Genomic DNA, 25,079 nt, shown 5'->3' with positions numbered 1-25,079 from the left:
ATTATATTGTTTTGATACCTGATTTTTAAAAATAATTAATGGAATCAGATTTTGGATGTGACCGTAGATCTTTAAAGACCACTGAAATACTATATTTGGAACAAAGTGCTCTTGGGCAATATTTTTACTGCTTTTATAAGAAAACAAACTTGCATTTCTGCAGAGCATCTATCACTGTTGTCTGTATTCAGAACCATTTTGCTAGAATTTCACTTCCTGGTAAGAGAGCATTCAATTCCTGGGCATCACCTTTTACTAAAGCATTGGTATCTGCTTCTATAAAAGAAAAGACATGTATGTTATCCATGGTAGTGTACCGTGGAAGTCTATGGAGGCTCTTTAGAGAATTGTAATTTTTTCCAGAGATGGCTCTTTCAGGCAACAATTGACACTATTATTCACAAATATGCTTTTAGGCATATTGTTTGTGCACTTCTCCCCCCACATTGGTCCAGAAGTGACTGGTAAAAGCCTTATTTAAGAACACAATTGCTATGTTACAAAATTGGAGAAGTAGCTAATCTAATACCTTGAAATAACCAGGTACCTGGGGCTTGAGAAGAGGATATTGCAAGAAGTCTAGCTTGTAGTTGCAGCACAGTATTAATTGATTAATTACAGATTAATTCAGTATTAACTCTTCCTAACAAAAAAACGTTTACTAGTTGCTTTATGTCCTGAAGTGTGAAGACTTGTTCCAGGCTGCTTAATTTTTATCTTACCTAATATAAAAGTGGCTTTATGTTCCATCAGTTAGATCTCACTTTGAAAAATGTTTGGACACGATCAGTAGAACTCATAGTCATAACTGTATATTATGCAATGTAAAGGCAGTGTGGTGATTTTTGGCTTTTTTTTTAGCTAGTAGCTTTTCAAAATACTATAAGTTGGAAAAAAAAGACTATTTGGTTTCTTTTTCTCTACTTCGTTTTGTGTCATATGCCTTTTGCATATGAAAATCTCCCCTTTCTTCCTTTGGAATTGTGCGCATGCTGTTTGGAAATGAGCAGAAGGAATCAGGCAAGGAAGGTGTAATTTCCTCTGCGTTTCACTGTTTAGTAACTTTAATAACTGCTTATTAAGCAAATAATGGAGTTAACACCAATTGGCAATCTTTCTGGTAAGAAAGTATCTGCTAAAACATTCCAATGTATATAATTACCTAAGGTGACTTATTGCACAGATCGGCAGTGGTCAGTTTTTCTGCGCTTTCTCCTCCACATTCCCCTCTCCACAGCTCAGGCTTGGATTTCTCTTCGAATTGTTGTAGATGGCATTTGCTGTTAACATGCTTTACTTTGTTAATGGCAAAATTCAGCAGGAAGGAAGGAGATTGTTATGCTTGGTATCATTTGCAGTTGAACTTGTAGCTGTTCAGCATTGATGGGGGAAAAAGGAAGGTCTCAGCGTTTGTTTTGAGTACAAACTGAGAAAGCCTCCGAGTGTAAAAGATTTGCTCCATACAATGTGTTCAGTATTTCTCTGCTGCATTTGTATGTTGTCTCTGAAAAGTTGTCTTTTGGTTTTACATGTTCTATCATCTCATCAGCTTATGGAAAGGATTTTGTATGATTTATTGGCTGTTGAATTTGTCTTCAGGTAGAGTACTATATTACCTTCAAGAAACAAACTCAACATTTTCCAGACAGAATTGAATGTAGCTGTTTTTCTTCTTGAACATATTTATGCAATATTTATTGTATTGATAAAGGCAGACAAAACTCAAGGCACTTTGGTAGGCTGAGTAAAAGGAAGGCATTAAGGGGAAGTGTAGGTTTTCCTTATTTGGTAAACATTTTATGTCAAATAGCAAACACATGGAGGACATTCTATCAGGAAGCTATTGGCTTTGTGTGACCAAGCATTCCTGTGGACCCAAAGTGAAAGGAGTAAGGCAAAATTTTCTTTATTTCTGCTAATGAAATGTATTACCTACCCAATTATGAATACTACCACCTTTGTTTTGGAGTAACTCCTATTAAGAAGCAACATTTTATTTACATATTGTGTAAATTTACTTACGCGTGTTTATGCACAAATCCTCTTTGATAATGTTGCTTAGGTTCTAGTGAGTTACAGTATGTCCAATTCAATATGTAATTATGGGAATATTATTTCCTTTAGTTTCACTGCATTTCTTGTCTCTCTTCTGTTCCCTAACAAGGGAAAGTATCTTTAAAAAAGATCCAACGAAACAAAATCAACCATATATAAATACATGTTTTCATCATGCAAAAGTGAAATTCTTTTGTTGCTTTTTGAGAAAACAAGGACAAATGGGGAAAGCAAAATGCTTACAGGTTTGGGGTATTTTGTGGGTGTGGGTGTTTTGTTGTTGGTTTTTTTTTTGTTTTGTTTTTTTTTGTTATACTGTTATCTGGTTTAATGGAGGAAAGTTCTAGGTGGGATAAACAAGTGGTGAGACTTTGATGTACTTGTTTGTCTTTTTGACAGTAATGCCCCTAGCATCTTTCACCAGAAATACTAATTTGGAATGAAAGAATGCAACCACCATTTTGGAGTGAAAATAAGTGTGTTGGGTTTGCGTGGCAAGGTTTTGGTAATAGAGTTCCACAGGGGTGGCTTCTGTGAGAAACTGCTAGAAGCTTCCCCCCCATGTCTGACAGAGGCAATGCCAGCCAGCACCAGGACGGCCAAGGCTGATGGCCAAGGCTGAGCCCATCAGCGACGGTGGTAGCGCCTCTGGGATAATATATATAAGAAAAGGAAAAAGTTACTGTGTGACAGCAGTTGCAGCTGGAGAGAGGAGTGAGAATATGTGAGAGAAACAACTCTGTGGACCCCAAGGTCAGTGAAGGAGGGGGAGAAGGTGCTCCAGGCATCAGAGGAGTGATTCCCCTGCAGCCTGTGCTGAAGACCCCTGCAGCCCGGAGAGGTTAATGGTGGGGCAGATATCTACCGGCAGCCTGTGGAGAACTCCATGTGGGAGCAGGTGGATGTGCCTGAAGGAGACTTTGGCCCCATGGGAAACCTGTACTGGAGCAGGCTCCTGGCAGGACCTGTGAACCCATGGAGAGAGGATCTTATGCTGAAGCAGGGGAAGCGTGTGAGGAGTCCTCCCCCTGAGGAGGAAGTTGCTGCAGAGATGTGTGAACAACCTCCAGTCTCCATCCCGCTGTGCTGCTGGAGGGGAGGAGGTAGAGAAATCAGGAATAAAGTTAAGCCTGGGAAGAAGGGAGGAGTGGGGGAAGATGTTTTTTTTAAGATTTGGTTTTATTTCTCATTACCCTACTCTGATTTGATTGGTAATAAAATAAACTAATTTCCCCCAAGTCAAGGCTGTTTTGCCCACGATGGTAATTACTGAGTGATCTCCCTGACTTTATCTCGACCCACAAGCCTTTTGTAACATTTTCTCCCCTGTCCAGCTGAGGAGGGGGAGTGATAGAGCAGTTTTGGTGAGCATCTGGTGTCCAGCCAGGGTCAACCCACCACAATGATGGACCCAATTTCATGGTTCGAGGGAATACTTTGCTGAGATCTTTGAGCTAGTGTGAACTAGCAGTCCACACAGCACCAGGCAGTCTGAGCAGGAGAGCTTGAAGGGCAGGGCTTTTTAGTTCAGTACAGCACTTAAACGGATGAACTACCACAGCAAGACGGCTTTAAGTATCATTCTGGCATTTCTTCCCTTGTGTTCATTAGTGCCTCTGATGGCATAAGGGTGTTCATGTATCAACAGTGCTGGAATGCTTAAACTGGTTTAGGATGATAGTCCTTTACAATGGGTGGCAGTCGTCTTTGTACATCTAGAAACTTGTTTTTGTCCCTGTGATGATATTTCCTTCGTTCTCTCTGCAATGTCCTGTTTGAAGAAATAGTTTTCAGAAATTAAAACAAAACAGAACAGACTGTTCTTAGTGGTGTTTGGAGGAGTGTGAATACATGCAAAAATTTGTTCGGCTCGTTCAGTGGGAAAAACCCTAACTGATCAACAATGTCTAGTTATGCATATCTGCCATTTTACTGCTGGTAAAATGAGAAACTAACCAGAATGAACCACTGTAACATTGCTGGTGGTGGGAAGGATAAAGAGAAATAAATCGTTGATACTGATTTTACAAAAAAAAAAAAAGGGAAAAAAAAAAAAGGCAAGCAGTCTTAGACAGTGAAGAACTGGATTTTGAGATGAAAGAGGGAAGTAGCAGTCTTTGTAATCAAATAAGAGAACTGACAGGTCACTATATATGACATAAATGGTAATTATGGTTTAAAAAAATTTTAGGAAGGTGCAGTGAGATGATGGATTTGATATCAGAATGTCAAAACTATCTAACTAGTTTCATAAGAGCAATTTCAAAGATAAGGAGTTTGAAGAGAAACTGGAATGAAAACCTTGTGAGTGGAAATAAAACATGGAAGACATTGAGAGAAAACCTGGAAACAGAAGACCAATATCAGCAAAGTAGGGAATAGCTATGTATGCTTGATGAGGTGGAGGGAGAAGTGACACAAATGGGAAAAGCAGCGATCGACTTTGTTGTAGGAACTGACAGCATTGAAAGTGGGCAGTAACAAGTTATAGTTGGTTTTCTACTAATTTTTAAATATTAAGCTTGTGTATAATAGTAGGATAAATGTTGTGTGTTCTCCCATCACCTTGATTTACGTTACAGTGCTTTTCAGTAGCCATAGCTATCTGGCAGTATGTGTAGCATCTTGTAAACTTGTTTTTGTGCTAGATAACAAGTTGAGTGCTTGGAGTACTAAATATTTCTGTAGCTTGTTCAAATCATGCTGTTTTCCTGGCTGTGAATTGAGCATGCAAAACCGCAGGCTGGTGGTTATAGCCATAGACTGCTCGGTGATGTGCTAAGAGTCATTATGTTCGCTTCGCAAGTCCTGCCTAAGGCATGTGCAAGCTGAGTTAAATATTTGCACCCATACAGAAAATCTCAAGACTGACTTACGAAATCAGCTTTCTATTGTCTTCCTGATTAGTTAATGACATACCACAGAGGCTGCAGCTTCAGCTTGCGCTGGGCTTGTGCTGCAGTTTATTCTTCTGTCTCATGCTTGTGCCGGGGACCTTGGGGTGGCTGGGCAGTGAGCTTTGGTCAGAGAAGGGAAGATGCTAATGAGAAGAGAGGTTTTTGAGTGAGTTTGCAATCTCGGAGGTGACAGGAAGACACAATGCAACAGACATGGCTGAATGTTTGGCCTGATTTCCTTGTTTCTGTTTGAAACCTCTCTGAGGTGTGGCTTCTATCAGCCCCATCTTCATGTGGGTGGAAAATTCTCTGGACTACAGAAGCAGATTAATTAAGCTCGTGTACAGTGCGCAGGCAGAGCTGGGGTGGCACTGTAAGGTTGGGATCAAGATTCTGGGGGTGACTGAACAAATTCTGGACTCTGGCATTGTTTTGAAGAAAAATGTAACATGAAACTGTTTGTTGTCCAGGTTTGTTGTTTTTAAATTGCCATCAGGCTTTATTTAAAGATTGAAAACTGTTCTGAAATTCTTCCTCCTTGCCTGTTTGACTGGGCTAGTGCAGGTGTTTTTTCTTAAGTAGGTTAATGTGCCTGTGCTCAATTATTGATATACGAAGTTGGCATATATTAGTGTAGCTTATTATGTAGCAATACCTATAGGACTAAAAATAAAAGTATGGTGAGAAAAGACAAGTCTTCAGAGGGCCTTTGTATCAAGATGTCCCTGTGAAAAACTGTAGCTAAAATCCTGTTTCTCTTTTTTTAATTTTATCTAGTTGCTTGCTAGATACTTTTTGGTACTTTTATTTCTTTCTTTTATTTAGCAATTACATACACGCTTGTTTGCCCTCATGAGTGTCCTGGTTTTTGTGCATACATAGAAGTATACAATTCTGACAAATGCTGAACTAATTTGAAAAGTTAAAGTGGGTGTTTAAGCATGTAAACGATTTTCCTTTTCTATGATAGCCCTCACCCTCTTGCTGTCTCCTTTTGGAGTAATTTCAAATTGGCCTGCAGGTAGAAAGCCTGTTCAGGTAAGAAAAGGGTTTGCTTGTATTCATATTATGTTGCATATTTTAGAGAGTGGGCAGGAGTTAACTTGTTACTTGTTTTTAGAATAAATGGGATACTTGCTTTTAGAGTAGAAATATGTGAAAATGTGTGTTCTGGAGCTGGGTATTTAATTTGTCACCTCACTGGTCTGCATTTGTGGTATTTTTTCCACTTCATTTGACCTCTCATGGAAAGGCACACTTGTATGATGGAGAAAGGAATGATTCTTTTCAAGGCAGTGCTTTGGTAGCAACATAGGATTGCATTTTTAGTAATATAGACTTATTTTTTTGTCGTCTCTGCATGTATTTGTAGAATTCTGTCATCATTTGAAAGATTGTACTTGACTCTCAAGTTTCCTATTATCAAAGTTGTTTTTTCTTTGTTTGACATTTTCTGTAAGTTTTTGGCATTCTGCACATGGAATAGTAGGTATTTAATTTTTGCCTTAGTCTAGTAGTCTTGTCTATGGCTTTAAAATGGTGGTGTAATATTTATTTTAATTGCCAAGCTAAAAGAATTCTATTAATCAGGTTTTACTACAACAAATAATCTTTTGTAAGGGATCAGTAAATAAACAGCCCGTGTGATCTTGTATGAAACAAGGGAATTTTAAAGAACTCCAGTCTTTAAGTTTGTTTATTAATACTTCGGTTGAAATAATTACCCTTTAAAAAAAAAAAAAGCAATAAATCTTTTGTACAGTGCAGAGATTAAATTTTATTGCCAATAATTTACATTACCTGCTGACTTCTGTATTCTCAAAACTTGTAGATTTAAAAAAAAAGCACAATGAAACTTCCATTTGTTTACACCAGTAAATTTAGTAAACTTAAAGAATGTTTGATACTCTGATTTTTGTTTTTCACATGTCAGTTTGCTGCTTGAGACTGATTAAGTACTGTTACTTAAAAATGTTAATAGCTTTACTCTGCTTACTAGGTAAGCTATTCCTGGCAAGTGTTAGAGAAAAGGTTTTAGTTAATTGCATTAAAGCCTACCTTTCAATAAATAATGCTCAGGTTCAGTGTGCAGTTACATGAAACAGCTGATGCTGTTCAGAAAAGGTTGGAATGAATTCTGTTCTGTTTAAACCCTGAATTTTCTGTGGGGTTTGCACTTTCTGCACAGTGCTGCCACAGGTAGTTACACACAAATGGGCTCTGAGCTTAGATTTTTTTCCCTATTCAGGTACAGCTTCTTTCAGTTTATGAACTGAACTCTATTAGAATAGACTCGGGTACCTTTTCAGGGTGTTGATTGCATTAATTCTGCGGATCTCCTCAATTTCATTTCAATTTATGTGATTTTGCTTGCTTCTCAGTTTTAGTGCATTTCACATATGTAATAATTTCTACAGCTTTCCAATCAAAATATGCGTAAAGTTTTAGGTTACAAATTCTTCTTTTTGTTTTTTAAAATATATTGAGTATTTTTTGTAAGGTGCTTTTGTTACACTGCTCTAAGTAGACCAATGAAATTGGCAGTTTACCATTTTACCTCCTTTTCTACCATTTCCACACCCTTCTCTTTCCCTTCCCCCTGCTGTTGACTGCAACTTAGCTAACAGCATCTTGAATCTTATTTTTGATCAAGATTGCAGTTGTAGTGCAGTAACTTATGTAACACTTTTTCATAAATTACTTTTTCTGCTTATAAAAACAGTGAAAGGATTTTGAAAGAACCCTGTCTCTTCTCTTCTTCCCTTCTCCTTCTGCATATCAAAATTGTTAGCCCTTCTCAAAATATTTAGTTTGAAACTTGTGTAAATGTCAATAAAGCCATTAAACCCTTTTTAGGTATTTGTCCCTAGAGAATATTAACTGTCTTCATTTTCATATCACTGAAAGGAGAGCTGAGGCTTCTTACCGAAACAAAACTGGATCTTACGGGAGCTTTAGAAAATGAACAGTGTTGCAAAGTTTCTTTGCTTTAGCAGTGGCACAAAGGTGTAGACTTTTGCAGTAGATAGCTCACTTAAAAGTAGAGGTTGTCATTTATTTAAGGCTAGACATGACCATATATAGTAAGATTTTAGCTTATTTGCCTTCATAAGCTTGTGCATACAAAATGTCTCCTAATACAAAAAGTTTTTTATAGAACTACAAGATGGAAAGCAATGTTACATAACATACAGTATAACTCTAAAAAAACCCTCATTCTTGAATGAACATACCTATTCTAGTTACGATGAATTCTTTCTTCTGAGTGGTTGTCACCCTGTTTTCAAGCTCTGGGCTTCTACATACCAATTCTTGACACCTTGTTCTCTTTATTCTCTTTCAGAATGCCTTAAGTTCTGCTAAAACTTGTATCTCTTCATTACGTACAATTTATTGCTTTGAACTGATGTGGTGGTAAAAACATACAGATTTTCCAAAGGCATTCCTAAGCGGTTCATCTGTATGCATGAATACAAACATTCTTTACTATGGACATGAGGAATACATACGCGTGTTGAAAGGCAGTAAAACCTGTGCACAAATGTCAATGCTGTTAGATCCTGTTTGGGATTTGATCAGGATTTTCCAAGGTTTTTTTCGGGCTTGCCTTGTTCTTTCTTCTGTTATCACTTGATATTTGCTTAATATTTTGGGTTCTAAATGTGGTCGGTCAGTAACTTCACAACAGCATGCTTCCTAGGAACAGCCTAGGAACACACTGCGAGCACGCAATTAACATTTTGTAAGTAAGAATGACTACTGGTATTACATTTTTATTTGTGAATTGGAGCCCTCAGTTTTGGGAGATGTTATTCTAGAATCTGCCTTTCAAGTGAGGTGATAGAGATGGTGGTTGAAAGGGACCACTGGAGGTCAAACTTGTGCTCCAGTGTCCAGGCAAGAGTGTCAGCATTGGAAGAACAGGTCATCTGTACCACTTTCTGGCTGACTTCTGAAAACTCTTAAGGGTGGAGACTCCTCATCCGCTGAGTAGTGTGCCATAGTACTGCAATGCCTTGCTAGCAAAAAAGGGTTTCCTGGATGTCTGATCCTCCCAGTGCATAATTTGACTGTTGCCCCATGTCATATGATCTCTCCCTACTGAGGAGGGTTTGCCCATTTGCTGTCAATAGTTAGTTGTAGGCTTCTTTTCACAAGACTAAACAAGATCAGCTTTCTGAAAATCGATGATCTCCTTGAAATTGTGTAGGATTGAAACTTTGATTTCTTTTAATCCTAATAAAATTGAACTAGTTCATTGAGCACAAGATTTGGAAGTCAAAAGTCTTGAGAACATGTAGTATTAATGGATTCAAAATGAGCTGCCTCCCCCCCCCCCCCCCCCCCCCCCCCCCCCCGTTGCATATTGCAAGTATGTGTGTGTTCATGTGTGTACGTATGGTCAAACAATGCAATGTTTTACTTTAAAAAACCCAACAAAATGACCAAAAGCAAAACAAAAAAAAAAAACCAAACAAACGAGTTAGTTGAATATTGTAGATGGTCAGTTGGCTTTTTGGAAAACTAATCTGTTTCTGTATAGAAGATACTTAACATTTTGTTTCAGTCTAAGTACTTCAAAATGTGGATTTTTAGCAAGAATTTTTCTGCTTGGAGGGTATTAATCTATTTAGACCGTCACATATGAATAATAACCAGTAGGCTTTGGAGAGAAACCAGGTGAAATCGCATATAGAAAGGTTCTTTCGTTCAGCTGAGTTTAAGAAGAATGTGAGCAGAAAATAGAATAATTTTTTATTACTCCAGTGACAAAAAGATGGAGGGTTTATCACTCAAAACATTTAACAGCTTCAGAATGTTTCTTGAGATCGAGTATTATCTTGCATAAGATAGGGATTTAGTAGCTCACAGAGAACTAGACTTGCAGACTTGTTTAAAAGAAAGTTTTCAAATTTGATTTCTGATATACCTGGATGGAAGACTTTTTTTTTCTTTAATGCCTTGACATTTCAACCTTTAAATAAAGATTTTTAGATGCCCAAATTAAATTTTAAAGAAAAGAAGGGAAGGAAAACTTGAGAACTTAACTGTTAATTGCTAAGCTAGTAGGATGGTGGCTAAGTAGCGTAGGCTGTCTGGTATAGGCTGTTTGTAATGTTATATAGGTAAAGGAAGTGAGGAAAAAATTCTGCAAGATAGCTGTCTGCTTACAGTACGGTGAGCGTACTAAGCTTTCAGTTGGCGATGCTACCACTTTGAAGTGACATAGCCATGGTCTTCAAAGTTGAGTTCAATTCTCCTCTTGTAATTGCTCCATCTTTGTCGCATACACGATTATTGCCGTTCTTTAATCTGTCTCAAGCATATGTCTAAGACCGTGTTGTTTCCAGAAAGAATTTATGAATAGGAGTAGAATTTTTCTGAGTGTATCCTCCTAGTTTGAAATCTTTCGATTAATTTTGGTAATGGTAACTAAGTTTAAAAATACTTGCTTGTTTTATCATGTTTAGAGGCAATGTCAGCTGGCTTTGACTTGGCATTGGTAGTAAAACTTCACTTGGGCGAAGAGAACTTCAGCAAACGTTTTAAATGTGGGAAGAGTGTTTTTATGTTTATCTGTTTTCATGTAAACTGGAAACTTCCATATGTTAACTTGTATGTGTTAATTTAAATATTACTAAAGAAATGAAACTTAATGAAAGGAGGAAACTATTTCCTTTGTGTTGTAATAGAATAAATAATGAATGTGGCTCTGTGTAATGGAGAGTAAGGCATACAATGTTACTCATTTTCTGGTATCAACTGTATGTTAATTGTGCACAGTATTCCTCAGAAATGCAGAATAGAAAAACATTGTCCCCCTGTATAAAAATTGCTTTAAAATGATTACAGGCAAACCCAGATTTAAATTGGAGATTTATAACCTACAAATCACTGTGTTAAAGGATTAAAAAGTTTATGCTAGTTGATAGATGTGACTGACAGGGAATAGTTGGATTTTGGCTGACAGCTTTGTTAGATGTTGCATTTAGGACATGAGACTAGACTTCAGAGATAAAGCCTGTAGAATGTATGTTCCTTGTATTTGATTAAAACCAAAGTGAAATTTCAAAGTAGAATAGTATTACAAAACATTCTTCTCTAAGATGTGAATGAAGAACTTCAGATGTGTTGTGTTTTCTATGGAGGCTATAACCCAGCAACAGGACACCTAACAAAACAAGACATGCCCCAACATATTTGAAAACAATCCTAATTTAATAAAAGTGGTTTTCTGTATGTTCTATTTGATTTGATTCGATTCTATCTAACATATTTCTGTAGGAAACAGAAGGTCTCATGTGAAATTAACTTCCTGGGATTTTTGAAAATGGGATCTAATGGAATGTATTGAAGTAGAGTCTTTCATGGCTCTGGTTTACTTGTGCTTATGCTTAATGACAGGCAGGTGACTTTTTAACTTCTGGAAGTTACTTCCTTTTTGATATTGAAAACGATGGACTGGTAGTACATGTTGATACTTGGTATGTTTAAAAAAAGGTAATGTAGTGGAAACACTTGTCTGTTGGAATTTGGCTCTGTGCCTGTTTTCCTACTTCTGTCTGTTGCAGGGAGCAAATAGCAGCAGAAGCATTGGTAATTCTGTGCATGAGATACTGAGTTCCATTTGCAGTATGTGTCCAGCAGAGTTAAAAAATCTAGGTTATTATTTTTCATGCTTTATCCTTTTTAAATCTGATAGATACAAATCAATATTAGTGTATAAAGTCTTGTGTAAGACTAAAATATACACTGAAATTTTGTGTTTAACAAAGTATATGTATATATGTCATAAAGTACCTGTAATGGCTCTTGTTAAGTAAAAGCAGTCACTGTCTGGAAAAAGCTTAATGCTGTTCGTTTCATCTTGGTTTTTCCCAGTGTAGGTCAGGAACATACACTGGGGACCTAAGCAAGGACTTAAGAGTAGATTATATATCTCTTAATGTCATTGATTGCCTTTAAAGATATCTTACGCCAATATTCTTTTGCAGTTGATTGTAACCTCTGTTATCAGAGTGTTAAATTTTAAAAGATCTTTATACTTTCTTGTTCTTTCCTTGGAGCTTTCCATAAGTATCTTCCTGGCTGTTTCTCCCTTCAGAAAAATGTCTTGTGCTGCTGATAATAAAAATTTTAAAAATCCCCTAAACAAAACAAAAAACCCTCAAACACAAGCTCACTTGGCTGCATGTATTTGTCAGCTTTGGGACAGATCCTATTTTGTTGCCTTTTTTTTTTTTTTTTTTTTTTTAATAGTCCTGTGTATTGAATTCTTAATGCATGTTCTGGCTCCTAAGTTTTGGAAACTGGTCAAAAAATTTGAGCTTGCATGAAGGGACTGTGTGAATTATAGTAGTATTTGGGACAGACATGACCTTGGTAGACACCTTGAGCGTGTCTGGTGTAAGTTTGCAGACATGAGGTGTCTCCATTTGTCATATGGACTGGCTGCAGCCAAAGTGGGCTACGTCTGGAGCTTGTGACTTCTCTAGGCTCATGGGGAAAGCCCTGGAGAAAGGAAAAATTCTGAGCTTGCTGACAGTGGTGTTAGAAACTGTTGTCAAATCTTGTGCAGTCTTTTATTTGTGTTTGCTGTTACTTCAACTGCTGCTATAGTGTTACAAAAGTCTGTTTTAGGTTTTATAGGCCACAAAATTTACTTGAAAAAATGCAGTTACCTCAGGTAGAGAGTTCAATGTTGTATTTAAAGTCCAGCCATGGTGTCAACCTGTTGCAGGTAAATATGTATGTAGGTTTTCTACTCGATAGTTGTTAATTTCAACAAGTCATCTAGGACACGGCTTTGTCCTATGCCTCCTAGTAGAGAAAGCAAGGATCTAAAAAATGGAGCTGAAGATTTCCACTCAAATAGCTTAGATGTTGTTCCACTGCATTAATCCCATTTTTCAGTTTATTGCTCACCTACTGTGTTGCTGGCTAGATTCAGTAGTAACATAGGGCACGTCAGCAGCAGGGTTTAGCAGCAGCACTGGCTGTAAAGTGCAGTTCTGCCTGCTTCTGCATGGGTTTCCTTCTCCTCCCACGGCGCCTTTGCTGTTGCAAGTGTTTGTGCAGGCGTATAGAGAACCAATTCAGGCAGAATCAGTTTCCTGATCCTTCCTGCAGCATGATTGCACAAATGTGCTTATGTTGGTACAAGGAAGGGGGTAGTACAGGGACAGGAACAAACGGCAGGGGCATGAGCAATTAGGAATCCTTTTAGCATTAGTCTTTGGCTTATTCTGCTTTAGAGCGTATGTGAAATTATTGCCTTTGCTCTTCCTGGCATCCTGAATATGCTCATGCTGTTGGGGGAGCAACTGACGATATTTGAATCTGTACAAGTAGTGTTTGGCGATGTGTGGTGTTCAGGCAAACGTAGAGGATTTGGGAACCGTAATGTTTTTTGTATGTGACTTCTCAAGATTTGTCTAGAGGTGGGATGGTACTACTTTAACCATGTATGCAAATTGTATCTAATACTTTTTGGTGGGAAGAGCCATATGTTTGTAGTTTTTATTTTTTTTTAAAAAAACTCGAACAAACAGAATAAATCTGAGCTAATTCTCTCTAACATTATATGACTTATTCTAAGTTTTAGAGTTCTTGTTTAATTGAACAGTTTCCACTTTTTCTACTCTGTGTGATTCCAGTGCATGACTTTGCGCACAGAGTGTGAGTGTTCAGTGTATGCTTGTTGTGTAAGAACTGGCTTCTACTTTGTTGGCCACTTTAACCACTAAGGAATACATACTGGAAAACTACAGCGTTTGCTACTATTTTTCTGGGCCCAGAAATAAATTTATCAAAATGGTGTCAACCAAGATATATCTAAGATATGTGCAACTATGGGCTATTCTTACATTCTGGTAAATACAAATACCCCTAGCTAAGTTTGAGCAATAGCATAGTAATGCTGCGTTGTTTCCAAAGATGTGTGACTACCTTACTTTTTTACATTCTGAAAACTTTTTTTTTAAAAAAGGGCTCTTTAGGTCTTATTTGCATCAAATAAACCAAGGTGACTTGAGACAGTATCAGTAGATTTGTCAGTCTGGGTTATCACTTGTTGAAATTAATCATGAGAAAAATATTTAGCAGCATATTAGTAGGAGCAAAAGTGCCAGTTGTGCAATCTGGAGTTGGATGTGAGTGCTAACTGCAGAGCAGTTCATGTAAGCTTCTGGTGGTAGGATAGTCCTTAACTAGTCAGGGATCTGTGCTACTAAATCTTCACATGAGCTAATAGGACTATTTAAAGAAACTAGTATTTATACATCCTTAAAATTCCTGATATGCTGAATGGTGCTAAAAGGAAGTATTTCATTATGGTGTTACTGATTAAATAACATGAATCTATGCACTCAGTGCCTTTGTATTTTTGAAAGTATAAACATTACACAGGCTGAAAGATTTAATACTGACATGCTAGAATCTTAACAGATTGTGTATTAAAAAAAAAAAAAACCCACAGTGCCCCAATACTAAGCTTGCTTTAATGTAAGTACAATGTTACCTCTTTTTTACTTTAGGTTTCAGTTGTATAATTCTGATATGCTCTCTTAAGGTATAAATACATCCTGACAACATGTTGTTACAGGAACTCTGAGGGAACTGATGATGCTACAGATGGTGCTCACAGAGGATTAAATTTGATTCCTTGGTTAGAACAGTTAATAATATACGTACTAGCTCAGATGGTGTAAAAGACTGGATTAATTCAGTAATGTCAGCAATGTCATGCTTACATGCCTGATTCATGGATATAGGATATGATTATGAATCACATGTGAAAATAAATATATCCGAGGAAAAACTAGTGTGTTTAAAAGTATAAGTTTAAAGATATATATATATACTTTTATATGAAAGCAATTATTTCAATATAATAATATATTAATTAATACACCCCTATAAATTATAATTTTAGCATGCTTCAGTTTATTTGTCTGAAAGGATTTAGGTCTTAAAAGGTGCTTTTTTAAATCTTAAAACCATGTCTGTAAACTTTTTATGCCTTTCAGTAAACTTTTTAAAAATTACGTAATGCGGTAAAATCCTTTTCAAGAGCTTACCCCCCCGCCCTTTTTCATTCTTAGAACTTGTGAACTGCCTTTTCAGTGTGGAAAAAGTTTGTAAACTGTTAAATTATCAGACATACTGTCATGATGCTTGTATTCTGCAAATCCATGTCTTCCAGAAAAGAATTCAGTGGCTCATGCTTTGCTTAGCTCTTGAGCCATACCTGAATAGAGATTGGTACAGTGAATGTTGACTATATGCTTTCGCCAGGAGGCTAAAGATTAGTCTTCCAGATTAATGCACAGCTGAGGTGTTAACAGGGATGGAAATCTAAGAAAGTAAATGAGATTTTATTATTTAGAAAATATTTACTAGGAATTTTGTTTCAGAAATCACAAGGACTTACTGTCAGACATTTGAAAGGTCACCTGTAAATTACTTTTCTGATTTCCTGACCAAATTAAGAAAGTGGCTTAAATGCTATGCTACTGTTCTTTCTTAAGAGATGACAAATTCTTGGGCAGATTAGAGTATATGATCAGGGATATACTGCATCTTTTCCAGCTTCCTGCTGCTACAAAAGGGAGAAAATTGTTAGAACAGCAGTAAAGAACTACTCAGACCTAAAATATTTAAAAAGCGTAGATGTGTGTTGTTATATGTGGTTAGATGTGTGTTATGCATTAATAGTCACTGAATGTATGTGAGTACACGTCTGTAGTTTATTTCATCAACTTAATGTTCTGTTGACAAACAAACTCAAATAGTAAATCACAGTCCTGTTTCTTCGATAGCTGTAACTTCTAGATACCTATGTGATATAAGGCAAAATAACGACTGTCTTGTTAATTTTGTCTGAGTTACGAGTGTGTTTTTATTACAGGTAAAGTTATGAATTTAGGTCATCTTTGAACCTATGTAAAGTTGTGGGTTTTTTTTCTCGGAGTTATTCTAGTTTTAGATATTAATAGTTGCCCTAGTGTGCAAAGAGTACATCATACATTTTTTAAAAGTGTTTTAAATAGTTGTCACTACCAAATCAAGATACATGGATGAAAACTTTAATTTAAACTGCATTAAGGATTTACCTTCTTGGTCTTGTTGTACTAAATATAAGTGAAGTGAGACAGACTTTCCTGTTGCTGGCATCTTTTTTCTTGTAACTGAATATTCATATGTGTTTGTAGGTTTGTATAGTAAGTATCTTTAAAGTACAAGTAAGGTTGGAAGGAGGAAAAACCAGACTTTTTGATATCTTGTATAAGATGCATCTCTGAGTTTCCTCTCATCCTGCTTTGTTAGGGTTGGCAGGAGTTCCTCTTCTAAATCAGTCTGCTTTGACCATTGTGTACAATAATTGTCCAACTTCCCCTTCCCTTCAGACTGTGTCACTGCTCAGGGAGGAGGGTGTGGGAAGGAGATGGAAAAGCCGTGAATCCATCTTCTTGATTTTTGTTTAGTCAGACAGTGGTGTTGTAATTTAGTAATTAATTTTCTATCAGTATAAACACTTCATTTAGACTGTTATTTTGTCTTGTCAGAATAATCCTTGATGTGATTAACACATTCAAGCCCTTTTTGCAACTTCCTTTTTAAACAAGCATTGCTGATTTGTGATAGCCACTTTTAATGCAGTTAAAATAAAGCAGAATTAGATTTTACATCAAAATTAATTCTCTAGAGAATTCCTTTTGTCTCTTTTCCTTAGAGTAAATATTTTATTGCTACGAAGTTCTTAAATAATTTTCCAAGATAGTGTATAATGTTTTGAGTATCTTAACAGGTGATCGGAAGGTTAACAGTGTCTACTGTTCTGCAGTTTGTTTTGAAGCTTTTTCTCTAACAAAGATTAGGAAAGCTTTAATCAAAACGTGTCTTAAGGCTTGATTTTGCTGATGGCATTATTTGACTGAATTTCTACTTTTAAATAACAAACTGTGATTTCACTGTTTGGGGTGGGTTTTTTTAATTTTTTTTTTTCTGTGTTCAAAAAATGAAATTTAAGTTCAGAATTAGACAGCTTTTTTGTGGGTGTGGAGAAAGCAGAGATGAGATAATAGTGATTTAAGGAAAAAGTCAAAGCCTTGCCTCATCAAGTTTCAAGTTTCCATGCGGGGGAAAAAATATAGTCTATTTGCATGTATTAAAAGATTACTGAATAGCAGAATACATGGACACTTCTCAATAGTGACAAAACCAGGTTTGAATCTCTCATGCAAAGATCACTTATATACCTATTGAAGTGATAATGATTTATTTTAAGGCTGTTCGAAATGTCATCTTTTTTTTACTGAAGGATGTTTAGTAGATTTAAAAAGAATTATGACAGCTTTCATGGAGCTGAACTGCAAATTTTATTTTTTTAACTGAAGTGTTACCAGTCACTAAGCATTCAGTCAGGAGTTCTATCTATGAGTCTCATCTGCTGTTATTGCACGAGTTTATAAACACATCTTCAGAAATTACCTGAATTTCTAATACGGAGTAGTGGAAAACTCTGCCTAATGTGAAACTTCACATTTTAAATTCTTTAGAGACAATGTCCTGAATCTCCTTTGTTGTTGTACCCCTTCCCCTTTCCCTGCTGTTATTAGTGTTACTGTGTTTTCCTCTTTAGGAAGCTCATTTAAGTAGCATCAGTGTTGTGATTAGAAGAGAAGTATATTCTGCCCTTTTTGTCAAAATTTTGTCTGGTTTTTCAAATGTTTTTAGTGGAAAGATGTACTGCAGTGATGAACTTTATTTTTCACTCTAGTCATTTAAATAAATGTCACAAATGACATTGTCAAGTTAACTGTTATATCCTGCTCAGCCTACTTGCCATATGGAGGAGTTTAATTATTAAGAGTAGGAGTGATTTGCTTTGGGAGCTTTTAATTGAAAGATTAAATGAAGCTCATTCTGAGGCTGTCTCTTCAAGCATTTGAAGATTTTAATGACACCTTATGTAAGGATTTAAGATAAAAGCAACATGTTTGTTACCTTTACTGTGAATAGCTGTTTTGAACATCTGGTGAAATTACTGAAAACACTTGCTTTTCAATGTTTTCAATAACCCCTGCTGTACCTGCCACTCAGATTTTTATTCAGGTCTTTAAAAATCATTTTTCTCTTACAGTTCTTTTTGCCTTGAAAGGAATAATACTGAATCAATGAAGAAACTGTAATGTATTAAAGTACAGTGTAAAACTAAAGCACAGGATAAGTGTAAGGAAATAAAAACCTAGTTAGATGAAGATGCATTTGACAGGGCGGGTGGGGATATTGTGGCCACCTGCTTTGGCTCTGGAAAATGCAAAGAAATCATACTTCAGTCATCATGGTTTGCTGGAGGATAGTTATTTTAAGCTGAGAGTACGTACTTAGGAAGCTGACACTTGTGTATAGTGCTTGCCTTTTCTGTGAGGCTTCCCTTTATCCCAGATGGCTTCTTAGGAATGAGGAATCATGAAACTAGGAGAACATGGTACACTCCTGAATGCATCAGAAAAAGGCAGTTACGGAAACACTGTGGGCTTCCATAGGACTGCCATATGTTAGTGTAGAAAAAGTGCTGTTCCTTCTCAGTGAGCGCTGAACATCCTCACAGAACAAAAATTACGTTTACGAGCCAATCTCTCCAAATAACTCCCAAGTGCTAAATTGCTCTGTGTGAGCTAATGGGGAAATTTGAAGGCATTTAAATTTTAAATGAGGAGGTGTGTATCTGGTTCCAAGTACCTCTAAAAATTGTAAAGGCTTTGTTTGTCCCTGTATTCTTAAAAAGGCTCTTTGAGGCATCGAAAAGACTTAAGGGCTCAGGTGCTTTTGAGGACAGGTTGGAACTGCAAACACCTGGCTAGGGTTCCTCTGTCACAGGCTTTGGCACAGTTATTTATATCTTTTATGCTCCAGTGTCCATATGCAGAAGGGTGTATGTGTGAGAGCTGCGGGATTATTAGCCATTTAGAAGTCAGTCCTTCTCATTCTGAAGTCTGTTATGCTCATGACAGTTTAGGAAAAAATAAATGCAGGGTAGATGAAAGACTGTGGGGTGCATATACCATTTTGCTTTGGAACCGTTTCTAGTGATATATTCCTAAAATAAATTTCAAGGACTTTGCCGATGAGAATGCATGAAGATGTGTGTGCAATTGAATTTTCCTTACTGGCTTGTGTTGACAACGTCACTTTAACTCCTATTACCTTCAGGAAATGAGATGAAAAAGCTGTGATTCTAAAGTTTAGGAGAAGTTTTTCTTGTAGTCTCACTTTATTTTAGCCTCACTGAAAAAGAAAGAAGGGGTGGCAGGAAGGAGCTTGGGGAAAAAAGTGCTAAGTGTTACTTCCCCCTTATTTGTAAATAGGAAGTTTCCTGTATACCAAGTTGGATAGCTCTGTACTCAGTTTGTTATCAAACTGTTTCCTGTAGGACTGGTGTGTACCCATGGCTTTGTGCAGCTCCCTGGCGTGTGAAAACTACTTTCTCCTCTTGCCTCAGACCTAGGAGGCAGTTACTGAGCTACTCAAGGCAGGAGCAAGGTTTGGTTCAAAAGCCGCTGCCAAGTTTGTTGAGCCATAGATTTGACACGTAATTTTTTAGTAACAAATTCCCTCCTTATCATGACCGGAATTTCTGAAACTTCCTCACTTCTGAGCAACATTAAAAACTAGGCTGTAAAATAACTCCTGCCTAGAGTGACATATGGTGTGCTTGTATGCCTCTTGTCTACCTCATCTAAACTGTGTCTGTTTTGTTTGCTTTGCTAATTCACCTGTGCTGTTTGTTAAAGGAAGGGTCAAATTCTAAGCTATCGGGTTCACTCCCTGAGTGAACTTTGTGGTATCATCTCTGTGCTCTTTCCTGTGATGATGATTTTGGACTAAGTGTATTTATGACAGCACACCAGACTAGGACACAGAAGTTGGTCCAGACATGAAATTAGATTTGTTCTTAAAGTACGATAGGAGGCTTGGAATCCCAGAACACCTTCAACAGGGTGGATTCAAAGTGAAAAATAAACTATCAACTAGTCTTATACTTTGTTGTGGGGCCTCACGATTATATTTATAGTGGTTGCTGTATCTTGAGACTCTTCCTATTGGCTTTAGTCTTAATTGATTGGATGTTTGAGAAGTTTCTAACTATACTTCATCTAGTATTAATTTGAATTGTTTCTGTCATGCTAGTGAGGCACAATATCGCATTTTGAATCTTCTGGAGAGCTGCAGGTGATTAAATTTCTGTCAGCTGGATTTTTTGGGGCTTCGTAGGTATGCTTGTGAAATGCTTTTCACTTATTCTTCAGATTGTGTCTTTGTAATTTGTTTTTGTTTTGAGATTGTTACCTGAAGAGAGGGATGACAAGTGTTGTCAGTCTGGGAATGTTTAATTTTACCATAAGAAAATAAGCTTGAAAGTAAATCAGGGTTCTGTTTAGAGTGGGTTAATTTTTATTACAGTCAAGATGTGGTCCTACTCCATGTTTGTCAGTCCCAAAAGGAGCAATTGGAACACTATTGTCTCTTGAGAGAGATCAAGTGTTCCTGAAGCCAGTGCATCGGACATTTAAACTATAGCAGTCTGTTTACTTCTCCCAAGAAGAGCCATAGCTCTTTACAGTGCCTTCATACTTAAATAATGAAAAGAGGCATATTTAAGATACGTACTGTGATTAAGAAACCGATCAACTTCAATTTTGAGAAAATGTTCTCTGAGAAAACATTTTTTGCTTTGAAAAGCTGGGCTTTCAACTGAACAAAATGGAAAAACATTTGAGTGGGTGCTTGCAAACTGTGAATGCTGTTTATCTGATGTTTTCTTCTGTGTGAGAATAGGACTAAGTATGAATTAAGTTGGGTGTGTTTGAGGGACCTCTTTGTTACGACAATTATGCTTTCCTCTGCCTTAAAACGTAGTATAGATCTATTCTTGCAGTAGAAAGATGGTGGTTTTGATACATGATTGTGTTGCAGTAGTGTCATATTCTTTGTACATGGGTACTTGAATTTAATTTGCAGAATTTTGAGGTGATTCATTACTATTGCAAGGGAAGCCTTTCTGCAACAAGTACTCTGTATTACAGTGGTAAGTCCTTTAAGCCCCCAATGATAGTAATTATTTCATTGCAAAGCAGAAATCTGAAGGCTGTGTATTGTGCAAATTAAACCTTTTCTAATGAAATAAAGATGGACAAATAAAATAGATTTTTTTTTTTTAATGTTAAATTATTTGTTTTCACTTTATTTTTCACACTAAATATTAGTTGCATTTTAAAGCTGAAAATTGTTTGTGGTTGCCCTGGTTTAATGTTTGGTAATTTATTAGTTTAGTAATTTCGTATTAAATGTTTCTGATTTAGATGAAGTAGTTCCAAAAACAGCATCTCTCTGTTCTGGGGCAGTGTCAGTGAGGTGTTTGACTTTTTGTGATGATTTTTGTTGTCTTTTAGTTTTTGTTGGTGGTTTGTTTGGTTTTTTGTTGTTTTCTCTTTTTTAGGTACATGGGCACAGATAGCATGTACCTTAACTTCTGTATAATAAAACTGGTATATAAAGACAGAATGCATTGACTCATGTCTAGCTGTAGGAATCAGTCCTGTTAATGTGTCTGAGATTCCAGCTATGCTGTGGTTGCTACTTTCGTACTTCTGCTTTGTAGACTTGTGCAAGCTGAGTCTTATCAGCATCTATTATTTTTGATTATTTTAAAATTTATAATAGACAGAAAAGCAGAATCATGCCAACTCAATTGGTATGAAAATACTAAGACAATAAATTTATTTTTCTGTGCAAACTCTTGATCCTATCAGTTTTTGTATGTGTTTTCTTTTTATTACTTTATATAAATGAGCCTTTAATAAATTCTGCAGTAACATAAAAGCTTAATCCTTTGATAGACTAGGAGAAGCAAAAATTACTTATGCTGCTTCAATTTGTATTTGCATTGGTATCATTAGAGTGGAGTATACTGGTTAATGGGACCATAGCATTTTAATAATGGCTATTACAGTGGAAATTCACTATCTTATTAAAGCTGAACTTTCAAAAAATGATTTCTGCATCCTTTTCCACCTTCTGTTCATTAATGGTGTTAGGTACATCAGAATTAATAAAATGGTTAGATATTAGTTAATGTCGAGGTCTGTGAAAGACCAGTCTTTAATGATGGTCGATCATCATGTGTTGTAGAACTTTGGAGCACTTGGCATGTGCCTTGTGGAAGGGAAAGAATGGAGGTATAACAATCTGACATGGTGGAAGCAGAGCCATCAGATGCACACAAATCGTGAACCTTCAGTAATGAATGCAAGTGAAGACATACTATTTTTGACCTGGAATGTTGCTCCACAGTGACTGCTGTTTTTGATCAGAGCATAGACACTGAGATGTCATGTATTATTAGTTGAATTTTCTTTGAGGTGTGCTTTCTTCCCTTGCAGCCTTCCTTGAGTATTTTGCATTCAGTAGTACTAGCTACTCTGAATTTGATCTGCAATGTGGTTACCATCACTTTGTTATCTGTTTATGAAGCTATGATTGTAGGACCTGACAATTCTTTTTCTCTTTCTTCACCGCTCTGTTTAGCCCAGGCTTTCAGAAAGGAGGTTGGAAAATGCGGTGACTTTATTTGCTATTGCAGTGATATATTACTAAGGGTGGATGATAAATAGAAGAAGAGTTGGAGATAGCAGTTGCAGAAGTGGGGGAAAAAACCCAGGCTATTCTTTGGGCTTCCTTCCTGGATAAAAAAAAGAGTTGATTTCCCCCCCTTGCCTTTTACTTTTTTGGTAAGAATTGTTATTTTACAGCTAAATTTGACATCTATGATCTGTTGTCTGTGAGCAGTGAAGTACCTACAGAAATTTAAGCTCTTTCTTTTGCCTGGGAGCTTTATATTCTAGAGTGACAGTAGCTAACATTTCTGTTTTGTTTTGTTTTTTTTCCCCTACTTCAGATCCCTGCAGTTCACTCAGCCCACCATGCTTTACTGAGGAGGACCGGTTCAGCCTAGAAGCTCTCCGCATGATTCATAAGCAAATGGATGATGACAAAGATGGTGGTATTGAAGTAGATGAAAGTGATGAGGTAGGAGTAAAAAGCCTTCACTTGTGCATACATGAGGTCTGTCTTTCCCTCTCCCTGTTTTATATAGCGGCTCTTTACATTCAAGCACTTGAGTAGTCATTGCTGTTTTTTGTAATTCAGCCCTTCCCACAGCCAAATGTGGAAGGAAAGTCTAATTTCTAGAATTGCTTGAAATGTAACATTATTGTCCATTGTTCTAGCCTAAAGGAAGGTTTTATACAACTGTGTATAAAAGCTGTTGTTTTTGAGATTAGTGTGAGAGGTAGGCAAATGGTGTTGGTTTAGCTTGTAGTGAGGTGACTAAGAATTGACATGATCTGCCACCTTTTAATTTCTTTGCTCCAAGATTTTCTCGCTTTAAGGGATTGCTGGGCTTTCCTGTTTGCCTTAGATCTGTTCCAGGCACTTAGTGGTGCAAAACAATACCTGTAACAGAGAACAGTCTAGAAAGCTTTCTTGCGTGTTTTTGCTTACATTTTACAGGCAAGTAGTAAGCATGTCCTGCTGGAGGTTAATGGTAGATGAAGTCCTATGAACTAAGGAAGGGTTATTCAGAACTGTCTGAAGTTTTTTGTGATTGTGCTTGAATGAGTTTGGTAGGCAGGCTCCTGGTGGTCCTGGCAAAGGACTTGCTCTTGCACTTACTCTACTGTCAGAATTCTCAAAATTACTGGGTAGGAGTGGAAATACCCATGTGATATCGTTGTTCTTGCTTCTTTTGTTTCCTGGCAGATGTCAGGTACAGGCTTGAGAAAGGAAGGGGAGTGAAGATGTCCCCTCATCTCTTGTCCCCTAAAAATGAGAGTATTGCCACGGTGGTTCTGAAGCCCATTCTCACTCGAGGTGAGAGGGAGAAGAATCTAGCCCTGATTTATCTTCCCTTTTTTGTGACATCGTAGGAAAGATTGTTATCCCTGAATGAGTTAAGTTGTGAATTATCATTGTCAAGTTTAATGTGATGCTACTTACACTTTTCTGTGTGACTATGTACAAATAGCATCAACAGTCACTGATGCTTGGTTGATACAAGTTTTCTGAAGGAGTACAGTACAATGGAGAGAATGATCAAGAATAAAATAATGTACCTTTTAACTTTGGAGGAAAAAGATCTGCTCTGTACCTTAGGGAGTGCCATGGTAAGGTAGTTCAAGCACTGCAAATAGTCTAGCTCTGTTATTGCAGAGCGTTTGGTTATTGTCATCAATCGTAGAATCACAGAATGGTTTAGGTTGAAAGAGACCTTTAAGATCACCTTGTTCCAACCCCCCTGCCGTGGGCAGGGACACCTTCCACTAGACCATGTTGTTCAAAGCCCCATCCAGCCTGGCCTTGGACACTGCCAGGGAGCGAGCAGCCACAGCTTCTCTGGGCAACATGTCCCAGTGTCTCTCCTCCCTCACGGTAAAGAACTTCTTCCTTACATCTAATCTAAATCTCCCTTCTTTCAGTTTGAAACCATTACCCCTCGTCCTATTGCAACAAGCCCTGACCAAGAGTCCCTCCCTCCCTTTCCTGTAGGCCCCCTTTAAGTTCTGGAAGGCCACTAGAAGGTTTCCCCAGAGCCTTCTCTTCTCCGGGCTGAACAACCCCAACACTCTCAGCCTGTCCTCACAGGAGAGGTGCTCCAGCTTCATGACCATTTTTGTGGTCCTCCTATGGACTTGCTCCAACAGGCCCATGTCTGTCTTATGCTGGGGGCCCCAGAGCTGAAGAGCGGTCACTGCAGGTGGGGTCTCACCAGAGCAGAGTAGAGGGGGAGAATCACCTCCCTTGACCTGCTGGCCATTCTTCTTTTGATTGAGCCCAGGATGCAACTGGCTTTCTGGGCTGTGAGTGGACATTGGTGGCTCATGTCCAATTTTTCATCCACCAGCACCCTCAAGTCCTTTTATGCAGGGCTGCTCTTGATCCACTCATCGCCCAGCCTGTATCTGTGCTTGGGACAGGCACAAGGCAGTTTGCAAACTGAAACGTTAGTGATGGAGTGTGAGCTTCCTGAGGAACTTCTCAGCACTGTGTGATTCTCTCAATTTG

General features: G+C 37.4%; 1 protein-coding gene across 1 annotated transcript in view; it reads left to right on the top strand.

Moving 5' to 3' along the window:
* Positions 1 to 25,079, top strand: part of STIM2 (stromal interaction molecule 2) — a 69,188-nt gene that overhangs the window by 17,094 nt on the left and 27,015 nt on the right. The window contains exon 2 of the mRNA XM_086463814.1: positions 22,915 to 23,045. Within this exon, the coding sequence (XP_086319940.1) occupies positions 22,915 to 23,045 (131 nt within the window). The remainder of the gene's footprint in view (positions 1 to 22,914; positions 23,046 to 25,079) is intronic.

The sequence above is a fragment of the Leptosomus discolor genome, chromosome 4 (genome assembly GCF_034619465.1).
Source record: "Leptosomus discolor isolate bLepDis1 chromosome 4, bLepDis1.hap2, whole genome shotgun sequence".
Taxonomy (NCBI): Eukaryota; Metazoa; Chordata; class Aves; order Leptosomiformes; family Leptosomidae; genus Leptosomus; species Leptosomus discolor.
This window is presented reverse-complemented; position numbering and strand designations above follow the sequence as displayed.